The 11,343-nt window shown below is 43.4% G+C and overlaps 1 protein-coding gene across 2 annotated transcripts; it reads right to left on the bottom strand.

The window, feature by feature from the left end:
* Positions 1-290: 290 nt before the first annotated feature.
* cep70 (centrosomal protein 70) lies at positions 291-9,359 on the bottom strand. 2 transcript variants are annotated; one of them, XM_076985230.1, is made up of 18 exons: positions 9,206-9,359; positions 8,862-8,895; positions 7,776-7,875; positions 7,259-7,382; positions 6,243-6,423; positions 5,729-5,907; positions 5,381-5,440; positions 4,562-4,700; positions 4,323-4,411; positions 3,920-3,997; positions 3,593-3,680; positions 3,103-3,201; positions 2,718-2,882; positions 2,306-2,455; positions 1,542-1,710; positions 1,079-1,193; positions 819-898; positions 292-712 (listed from the first exon to the last, which is right to left on the bottom strand). In XM_076985230.1, exons 2-18 carry the CDS (start codon positions 8,868-8,870, stop codon positions 651-653), a joined length of 1,887 nt encoding a protein of 628 aa, XP_076841345.1. In that variant the 5' UTR covers positions 8,871-8,895; positions 9,206-9,359; the 3' UTR covers positions 292-650. The 2 variants fall into 2 exon arrangements, with proteins under 2 accessions (XP_076841344.1, XP_076841345.1); XM_076985229.1 differs by lacking the exons at positions 8,862-8,895; positions 9,206-9,359 and adding an exon at positions 7,994-8,732 and having other exon boundaries at positions 291-712.
* Between the last annotated feature and the right edge of the window lie 1,984 nt (positions 9,360-11,343).

Below are 11,343 nucleotides of genomic sequence, written 5' to 3'. Positions count from 1 at the left end.
TAGTGGTAAATGTACGATCTGGTAAATGTAGTGGTAAATGTACGATCTTCTGACTTGTCCGCGGTGTAGCACTAGGTCCTGCTTCTCGTCCCGCTTAGCAGTAAATGAATAACATGAATGAAGAACGTTCGTATGATTGAAACGCTATTTGGCCTCTATGAAGGTTCTGGGCGGAAACTGCTGGCCACTGTCATTGAAATAGCCAATTTCGGAAGTGCTCTGTTTGCTAATTAAGTCAATATGATAGTTAAAATATAATCTCCCGACCCCCCCCACCCCAAAACAAAAAACTCATCGGATCTACACGATTCACGTAGGTCACCCTTTTCAACTTCAAAACGGCGAATTTCGCCGAAAGGTGACAGATTTTCATGCCTGGCTAAAGATGTCGACACTGGTAATAGTGAAAGTCGTGCTTAGTTAAGGTTGAGCTGAGACCATGAAGTGGTCTCCAGTTCTTTTCCTTCACTGTGTACTACATATAACACTGATGTTACCAGACTAGTATGAACGGGGAATGTCACACCACTGTTATAAGAAACTGAAACTCAGCATTTAATTCATAAAAGCTTACAAACAATTTAACAGTAAAAAAAAAAAAAAAAAACAGCACACCTCACACAAGAAAGATTCCCAAGTCTATTAAAAAGTCATTCCGTCAGTGATTTTAGAGACTTCACTACTGGTACGATGTCATCAAGGCTCTTGGCGTCTGAAAAGTGAACAAAAAGGGGGTGATTACCTCCAGTGGACACAGAGCAATGCTGCTGAACGTAGCGTGTAGACGTCCTGTATGCATGAGGCAGGCCCTGCCCTACCCAGCGTCCGCAGCAGCTCCTCAACCAACGTGTGGAAGGCAGGGAAGAATTCTTCATGTTCCTTCAGCTTCATAATAATGCTGGAAAAAGAATACACACACACAGTTTACCTTTAACCCTGACAAAATGCACTCCAATATTTCATAATCCTGCTATACAAATACGACTCAAAACATTCAGTCGATAAACTTACTCGCATAGTTTTTACTCGCATAAGAAGTGTCTATTACAATTATACAGCCTGTAGTCTGTCTGGGTACCTGTCAATGTCACTGGTTCCCAGCAGGTAATGCAGATCCTGGCCAGAAAAGGCGTCAGCAGAAGACACCATTCTGGCCACAGCGTTGACCACCTCACTAGGGGGCGCTCTGTCATCTAACACAACACCGAGGAAAGAAGACACTCAGATTACAAGTGTGAGTTAGACCCAGATATACAACTTAGCAAAAAAGCAAACTGGTTAACAATCCAGGTGCCCAAGTTTTCCTGCACAAATCTGTGTAGCTGTGAGTCGCTAGAAAAACATGACTGACCCTCAAAAAGCGTCTCCTTCCACAACAGTCTTTGTTATTAAGACTTTAGCACTAAAGCTAAAAGTGGTTTCTAGGTGTGCGCCAATTATGCCATCAGAATCCCTGTTGAAGATTGCTTTCGAGTCTGACAGTAGGTTCAACCTGTATTCTGTCCATCCCTCGGGCTGTGTTGCATCGGTGTGGCACGTACCCATATCCAGGACATCCCTGAGGTTCCTCATGGCGTTGGTCATCTCCCCCAGCCTGGTGTAGACCTCGTTCATGCGCGGGTATACACCGCTCAGCCTGGGAGCGTCAAACAGCTTCTGGAAGTGAGACACCATGGCCTCCAGCGTGTGTCTGGTGGGACTACGCAGGACCTGCACGATCACAGCCAAACGAAGGAGCCACCCAGTGAGCTAAAACCTTCACAGCAACACTAATACAGAACCCCGCTAACTGAACTCCAGCAGTATTTACACTTAACGCATACGATGTTTTACCCATAGCAGCAATGTTCAGTCATGTTACAGAGGTAGGAGAGTGTAGAGTTAGGAGTCTTGCCAAAGGACTTTATTGGTATAGCAAAGAGCAATTGCCCAGCTAGGGAATGGCCCCCTATAGGGGTCACAGCGTTACTAATAGCCTTCATTCACTGTGTGGCAGAATCTGAATGAAGCATTACTTCATGTTATATTAACAACTTAGATTAAAAAGCCTTTGTTAAAACATGTACTTTTTTTTTTTACAAAGAGTTTTAACTGTTAAGATTACAACAGTTATGTCTTTCTTAGTGAGTTTTAACTAACATCATTCCAGTATTTACAAACCAAGAGCTTTGGAAAAAGCAAAGCTAATTTTAAGGAATTTTCTTTTTATTGCTGTTCAGTATGAACTGAGTACTGAGTATATTTTATGCAGGGCTTTGGGCACTGCATGATTAGAAACGTCATGGGTGAAGTGTAGAGGACAAACCTTCTCATCGGGCGTGGTCTCCTCCAGCAGAGTCTCCACCAGGAGCATCAGGTCCTCCACCTTCACGCCATCACACCGGGGGCTCACGGTTTCCTCTAGCTGCCATGGCAACAGCCTTTTCACCAGTCTTTCCAGGGAACGGTGAAGATCCTGAGATATAATGTGTGTGTGGGGTTTGTGTACAGGGATGAAGATAAGAAGGAGGTTGGCCAAAATCCAGCCATCAAACAGCTTCAGACACAACTTCATCAGCACTTCTGGTCTCATTGGCCCAGAGCAGCCCATATTTTACTTATGTTTAATAATCTACTATACAATGAAATAATATTTTTATGCGTGTTTAAACAAGCTGCTAAAGATGGAGCCAAGATGATGAAATTATGGAATTGTACGTGTTGGTGAGATGGCTAACCGGTAGAGAGGCGAGCTGCTGGCTCCAGAGCTCCAGCATCGGGAGAATCGACTCCTGCTCTCCCTGACGGCTGTGATCTCTGGGGCCTTGTCCAACAGCCGGCTGCCTGAGCAACCCTAGCGGGGCCCTTGGATTGGTCAAGATGGCTGTGATGTCATTAAGAATCTGCCAACGAATGCATTATGTGGTTTCTGTAAATAGCATTTCGCTACGATTTCTCTACCTTCACAAGATCAGAGGGACAATGGAGTTCAGCAACTTTTGCTGAATACCAAAATGTCAAAAACAGCTTACTGTGGACTTTTATATGCGTTAGGCCTACGGAAATGCCTTTTCTGGGATGGATTAACTGTATAAGAAAAGCAAAGGGGCAGAGTGCGGTTACCTTTTCAAGTGCAATGGTGGCATCTGCCTCTCTGCAGCGGGCCTTAACAGCTGAGACGACATGACCAACGTCCTGCACCTTCAGCTCAGCGCAGATCTCCTAAAACAAAACAAACCCAGGAAACAAACGAGACAACTCGCACTTTCAGCCCATTAGGACAAAAAAAGGAGAATCCAACACAGTACTGCCAAACATTATCACTGAAGACCCTTATCAAGTAACCGTTAGGTTCAGACAAAGGATCTACCACACCTCAATTAGTGAGGCCTTAACTGTCTAAACCAGAAGACAACAGACTGTGGTTCAGCACCTCACTAGGTCTGGAGTTCCACATCTGTGATCAAAGTCTTGTGAAGAACATCCTCACAATCACCACTAATAACAACCAAGAAGGATCTCAAGTTCTTCTCGGAGCTCAAGAAAGGCTTCTCAGGTAACACTACCACAGTTCTCGGGTAAATAAAATGAAGGCGGGCTGGGTCGCGCGTACCTTGAGATACATCTGGCAGTCAGAGACGTGCTGCAGCTCTGCGCTCACACCCCCAGCAGGCTGCTCCACTCTCGGGGTCTGGCCCGGCCTAGCGGAGGGATCAGATCTGTCTAACGGAGGCCTCTTCAGAACAAAACCTTTATCCCGACTTAAAGCTCAAATAAGCTTGATGGGCATTTACCGAATCACTATTTACACAGGTTTAGGAAACTCACACATCCAAATTGGAAACTCAGCCAACCAATTTAATTTGGCAAGTATGAACTCGACACAAACAGGGTGTGTGTATAATGCAGTAAAACCCAGTAATGGCTGAGAATCACGTGCCTGACACCGTTCTGTTGGATGAGCCGGTCCATTCGTCTTAGCTGCTGTTTGCAAGATTTTAGTTCCTTAACAGTGGGCCTGGAAAAAAACACGCACACGCACAACAGGGTGGCACTTTAAAAATGACATAGCGAAACCAGTATAAACACAATTTAATGTAATTTCATTAACCCATAGAGCACGCCCATTCCCACCCAACCAGCAGGGCCAGTTGAGCTCTCTTCACTTCCCAGAAACAAACGAGTGATCTCCTAACATCAGAGAGCAGCCTCAGACAGCTCTATCATTCAGACCGCCACTATTCAGTACGTTGCTATATCTTACATTTCCCTGGATGGGTGGATAGATGGGTAACACATTAAACGAGTGACTAAATCTGTGAATAAATGAATGGTATAAGCACCTGGACTCCAGGTCTTGTCTGAGACGCTGGATTTCGGCCTTCAGATCTTCACGTTGAACTTTGGTCTTCCTCAGCTGCTCCTGGTAGGACTGGGAAGGAAGAGCAGAAAATCAAACTCACGTTCAGACAGCAACGGCATCTCACAGCAATCCGACACAGGATCAGCCGCACACCGAACAGGAAAGAATGAGAGACAGAAAAGAGAGGAAAAAGACAAAAAGAGAAAGAGGGGGGAGAACCTTGAGCAAAGCTTTATAACTGGAGGAGGCCAGGGCCGAGGTGGAGGTGTCGGTGCTACTCTCGTGGGTGGTGCTACTCTCGTGGGTGGTCTGGACATCTGAGGAGTCGTTCTCACACAAGCTTCTCCTCTGACAGCTCCTTCAGAAGGAGGTGAAGGTTAACATGACATGTAAAAGCTTCAGTGGCCAACACTCCTACTCATACTATTATCAACTTCAATAACTGTCAGATCCCACAATAGTTCAGGTGTGCAACAACATGCTTTCTAGGGCTGTGTACAATACATGGACGTGTGAAGCAATGCAGTCATGGCTGTATTGATATTTATGAAGGTTTATATTGTTTCCCCGGTACTAACTGATGCATTTAAGGGAAATATTTTATACGTCCAGCAGGTGGCACCTCAAAAATAAATTTTGGGTAATTGTTGATTTACCCAAAATGTTATTGTAAGTTATAAATGTTTCAACATTTGTGAGCGAGATAAATCCTTTCCTGTTACAAAGAGCTTAGAAGATACCGACCGATACAGAATGACTTTGTTGGTACCTTAAAATTAATCTTCCCATTGATTGTTACTGGTCTTTATATAATATTGGTTATAATTTATTAATGTATTATTGTTAATAAATAACTTATTTTAGGTAACATTTACCTTCAATAAATCAGTCCATAGACTAGTGCTAGACGTCATATTGTATCATGTTGTAATGCCTGCATCATATCATAAAGGTACTGGTGATACCCAGCCCTGTGTACTGACCATATTCATGTTTTATGACGGCAGCTTGTGAAAATCTCTGAGTTCATGTACTCACTTAAGTTTGTTCCGCAACTGTTGCATTTCGGATTCGTAAACATCGATGACATCCAGGATTCTTCCGGAAAACACAAGCAGACTGTCAGACAAGAGGAGTGTCGAATACAAGCAATAACTCTTTATAGAGGAAAATTCATTTCACCCAGTGAACTTTACTCCAATTTAGTTTTTCTAGTTTGCTTTTAAGAGAGTCTGCGTTGGTATTTCGCATTTGAAAGTGGGTGCAAACACGAATGCGTCAGACGTTCAATGCGGAGACCACCAGTACTGAATAACCCGTTACAACAGACCAAACTGTGAGTTCACAATGGGTCGAACAGGAAGTGTTGTGTGCGTCCAGGCTCACAGCTGGTCGGAGGGGGTGTGGGGTGTGTGGGGGGCGCGGCCGTGGAGCCTCTGGAATACGCGAGTCTGGCGGGAGACGCGTCTCTCCTCCTGCGTCACGGCGTGGTGCAGCTTCTTCTGCACCTGAGACAGCTGCTCCGTCTGTTCAGTCAGCTGCTTTTGCAGGGCCTGGCAACGCTTCTACACACACACACACACACACACACACACACACACACACACACACACACACACACACACACACACACACACACACACACACACTTATTATTTTTGTGAGGTTGCTTCTTTAACACATTTTACTGTATTTAAAAATACTATTCCAACACAGTAAACTCCAAGACCAGCTACAAATATTCCATTCCAGAGAACCTGGAGACAGAGTTGTTCACGTTAGCAGATACTGAAATCAGAGACCTGAAGCGTTTAAGGCCTCCACGACCCTTCCAGAACATTCTTACTCAAAATAGTTCCAAACACACTGTCCGTTGCCTCTGCGACTGTTTCTGGGCTACCTCTGCGTCCGCCTTGTCCTGCTTGTGCTGCCGGAGCTGACCGTGCCGCTGGGCCGCTTTAGTGATGAAGGAGTCCTCCAAGCCCTGAACTTTGACCTTGACTTCGGCCAGCGTGCTCTCCAGCTCCTCAGCTCTCTGAGAATGTCGCCCCGCCAACACCCGCTGTTGCTCCACCTCCTCCCTGGGACGGAGAGTCAGCAGTGACGGGGACGTCCAGTCAGGCACCATGACATCAGCAGACATTCTTTATTTAAACTAAAACCAACATTCAGGTAGAAGTAAGACACCTTCTATTGCAGTATTAAAGCTCAGTGGTCTCAACAGCAAGGTAACATGCCATTTTTATATCAACAGATCAAAACAACTAACAGTGCAGTTATGCTAGCTGTCTATCAGAAGACAACAGAAGATAGATGGGTTGTCCATCAGAATCCACCCCCAGATGGCATATACCATTTCACTCATCTTAGTCTCCAGAATATCAAATGGCAACAGGTGGTCAGCACCACTCACCATTATGGGGGTCTGCATTATTAACTGTGTGGAATACAGAATTCACTCATACTGGACTCCTCCCATCCTTAGGGAATGATCACTAGTACTCAATTATTCAATCCAGTAAAAAAAAAAAAAAGAATAGAATATTTATGATGTCTGAAAATACCAGTAATTGTAATTAATATGCAAACCTCCTAACAGACACATGAAGTGGGAATTTACCATCCTGGCATACTTGTAACCAGTAAATCTCCATTTGAAGGAACAAAAAATGCTGAAACTAGAAAATACAGACCAAATATACTGCGATTAAAAGGCTTTATGTCATGTCATTGTCATGTGATTTGCCTTGCATTTATTAAAAGGCCTCTAATGACCGCTTGGTGTGACACAGTTAAACATCACCATCAATTATTTTAATAAAATCTGCACAAATTTGCCTGAGCACATATAACATAGAACAAACTCAAACTTGAATGTTTTTAGTTGGGTTCTGGTCGATGAGGAGCGGGTCTTACTTCAACCGGCTGTTGGACTGGAGGATCTGCTGGATGAGCGCCTGCCTCCTCTCCGAGTCCGCCAGCATGGTCCTTAGAGTGGCCCGCAGTTCGGCCGAGGACTCCCTCTCCAGCAGCACCAGTTCTGAACACACCGCCACCAACCACCATCACCAGCAGGAAACAACTCACTTCAAAGGCAATAGATCAGAATATCTTGATGGCACATTAATGCGAAATGCCCTGCTCGGTCATTGTATGAAATAGCTTTGATCTCCCAGTTAAGTCACTTTATGTGATAACAACAAACTTTTACAGTCCTCATAATCTGCATGTTTTATCTAACTGCTGTTCAGTTTGCACTTAACTTTTGTTAATGCTCAAGTGTAATGTGATTACTTGGCAGTCATAACGACTAATGTCTCCGTTATCCTGCTGTACGTGTGCAACATGGTCACTATTTATCCAACACACGTCATTAGAAGCTGCAGCCACGTGCAGCCGTTTTCTCATTCTCCTCCACGGCGCGCGTAAACACCTGCCAGGTTCTTGTTCTCGGTCGGGTCCGTGAAGCGGACGGTGTTGAGGCCGTGACGCTGCAGCAGGCGGTTCACCGCGTCCCACTCCGTCTGCTCCCGCTGTGGATCAAACCCAACAAGCGCGGTGACTACGCGCGCACTCGCGGCGTAAAAGCGCGCGTTGGGAACGCCAAAACGCGCTCGACGCGGCGCAAAGACGCACAGCAAAAGCAGCTACCTGGAACTGGCTGTAGGTCCACAGGAAGACATAGGTTTTGTCCCTAGACTGAAACGCGGCGCTCGGAGATTTTCTGATCATCCTTCTTCACTTTTTGACCTAAACTCTACTTATATTCTTTCACAGGAAGAAAGAGCGGAATACGAGGGAAACTGGATGTGGTGTGCAGGATGTCTGCACCGTTTGGACAAGCCTTCCCCCTGTGAACCAGGCTCCACTCCGCAGGTCTTCTTTCAGTGGGACAGCACGCAGAGATGAACGATCAGATTACTGTGACAGCTGGATAGTCCTGTGCTGTCAACGTTACAGCTCTTTTAAACCCAGTAGCGGTAACAACACGGAGAGGCATCGGTATCTTACGTACAGGTGACAGTGGCACATGACAATAATATGGACATTTTGTTTTCAGAGGCCACAGAGCATTTTTTTTTTTTGTTGCAGTTTTAGCAGTTTTTACCAGTCCATCATAAGACCACCAAAGTTGTATTAAATAAAGTGCATCCTAAACAACAATCTACAAATCTTGAATTGATATTAATAACTTTTATTTCTATTTATGGTGGCCAGGTTTTGTTTTAAAATGTCCATTGCCATTGATTCAATTACCCAACACAGATTCTTGCCTATGGGAAAGTAGTCCTTTATACTAAGGATGAGTTTAACATTGCTACCCCATGGTCAATAAAGATGCAAACATTCAAAGCTACTGAAATTTAAAAATAAGGTATAAATGTGAACGTGAAACCAACTTTATCCAAATCTTACAGTTCTTAAATCTTACAGTTTTTCACCCGTACATAATAATACTATGTTTTATAATAGTGTTTAATACATATTATGTTTAATCTCCTTAAACGGTGCAACTTACCTTTTCCATGGCTCCCTCTTGTCTCTGACTAGATCTGGTGATATATATGCAGATTTTACTCAAATATGTCCAAGGTGCAGATATGAAGAAGTAGCTAACTACTACTGCTAGCTAGGTGTCTAGTTTTACCGACAGGTCATGTTATAAACAAACGTAGCTAGGAAGCTAACAGTTACAGCATTTCTTTAACTGACTAAATAGCAAGCTAACTACAGCAGTAATGCAGGTAAATACAAAATAAAAGCCAACGTTAGCTAGATGACTAACTACAGTCTAACGTTAACCTGTTAGCTAAACCAGCTAACAATCGAATTAAGTTAGCTAATAAGAAACACCAACTTTACCTAGTAGAAGGTATTACACTGAGACTAAGTAAACCTTCAGATATCAGTGGTTTTCAGTTAAGTTACTATTTTTTATTTTATGATTTCGGGATTGTAGCTTAACTGGCTAACTTGTTTTGTAGTTTCAAATAACTGCGGGAAGTGACGCAGGTGTTCACTTCCTGAATGTGGACCAATAGCGCGACAGCTATGCAAAACCACGCCTACTATAGGTGTTTCTGTGCTACAACGTCTACGTTTGAGACGGTTGTTTGATGTGTGGAATATATATTATCTTGTTCTTGACTCTGTTTAAGTATACTGAATTGTCAGTTTATTATGTATACGATTCTGTTAGCTCCATTTAGTCTACATAGTCAATTTAATATACGCTCTAGTTAGTTAACTGATGCTGCTAAGTCTTGATCTACATAATTGCAGCTTGTTTCCAGTATCCTCGTTTAAGCTGCTGTTGGTAAGACGAGAAGAGAGAATTGAAAATTCTTAGAATTTAAAGTTCTTGAATATGAATAGTCCAAAATAAACAGTGGACCACTTATGAGAACAGCTGTAACAGCACCGATACACACAATATCAGGAGGAACACCAACTGATATTGTATATATAATTAGCTACCTGTCAAACTGAAATGTAGTTAAATCTGCATTAGGTCATGGCCCTCCAATTTTTAACCTTGTTTTATCTCTGGCTTGGTCTTTTTAGCTTGATTTTCTTCATTCATCAATTCTGTCATCCTTGTTATGAAGGTGTTGGTACAGGAGGACTGAGCAGTTTTTTCCACTGATGACGGTTGTTTATCCGCCAATGGTTTTGCTAAAATATGTTAGATTTTTGTAAACTGCATTAGAAGGACTAGGTGGATCCAGAAGAGCCAAATTTTTTCCACAGATTATCTGTCTCATGTAGTTCTGTTGGGATATATTGACAGTTTTAGACAAATATGTCAAAATTCTTTATGAGTTACATACTGCTGCTTTAATGAATAACTGGAGTAATGGAGTAAAACAACCACAAGATGGCAGAAATTCCAAAGTGGTTAGTGAGTGTTTAAATCTGAAAAGCCTGTGTATTAGGTGTTTTCTTTCCAATAAGGAGTTACATGGGGATGATCTTATCCGTGACCTGTTGTGTCAGTTCTTCAGGTTAAGGTTTATAAAGGCCAATGTCACAAATGAACCACGATGGTAAAAATGCATATCTCAAAGATCTGTCCAAGAGTATTTTCTCTCTCTTCCTCTCTGTTTGCTTTGTACAGTCAAATGTGAACTATACCTGGTTTGCATCGCCACTTGCTAGCAGGTGGATGCCCTAGTAGATTGGCTCCGTCTTGTTTTCCTTTAGGACTTCTGTAAACTGGACTAGCCGCTATACCGGCCTCTGGAAGTTGGAAGGAGTTTTAGACTCGGCTTAGTTCCTCTCTCCCTCTCTCAAATCAGAGCCCCTGACCATAAGGGTGGAGGTCTTACACACTTGCCTGAACACCCCGTCACTGCACCACCGCGTACGCTGACTCCGTTAAGCAGAAAATTGAAATGGTAATGCAGTTCTTGGAGCACACCTGTGGAGCACAGCAGCCCGGTTTACTTGGTCACATGACTTATCACCAGACCCAGATCTTCAAAAAGCACCGTTCAAGGTTTTCACAGTTCAGACAAGATTTAATCCTTGTCTGAGAAACCAGCCCTCAGAAAACCATGCTTGATAAATATTGCCTAGAATGTGCCGGCACATAAACAGTATTACTGTGCTATGTTATAATAGAGCAAAATTCGGTACCTTTCATCCCTAGCAAATGGATAATGCTTTGCAAACCTCAGGTCAACACGTTGTTTTGAATATTGTGTTTCCCACCAGAATGTTTTTTCCTTCATATTTTCCCTTCAGATAAGTAATCTGAGTCACGCCTGTCAAACCGTTCGTTACGTTTTGGCGGCTGCGATAATGTATTTTGCAGAACTCCAATTAACCAAACGTTTCATACATGTAGGAACTAAATGCCACGGGAGACTTGCAAGACAGGCTGTCTGGTTGCAAATGCCACCCGGCTTCTGAAAATGAGCTGCGGTTGGAGGCTGTTACATCTGACATTTGCAACTGGAACTGCTCTTTAGTGAACAAAAACTGAAAACTAAATAGTA

This window comes from Brachyhypopomus gauderio, unplaced genomic scaffold (assembly GCF_052324685.1).
Source record: "Brachyhypopomus gauderio isolate BG-103 unplaced genomic scaffold, BGAUD_0.2 sc37, whole genome shotgun sequence".
NCBI lineage: Eukaryota > Metazoa > Chordata > Actinopteri > Gymnotiformes > Hypopomidae > Brachyhypopomus > Brachyhypopomus gauderio.
This window is presented reverse-complemented; position numbering and strand designations above follow the sequence as displayed.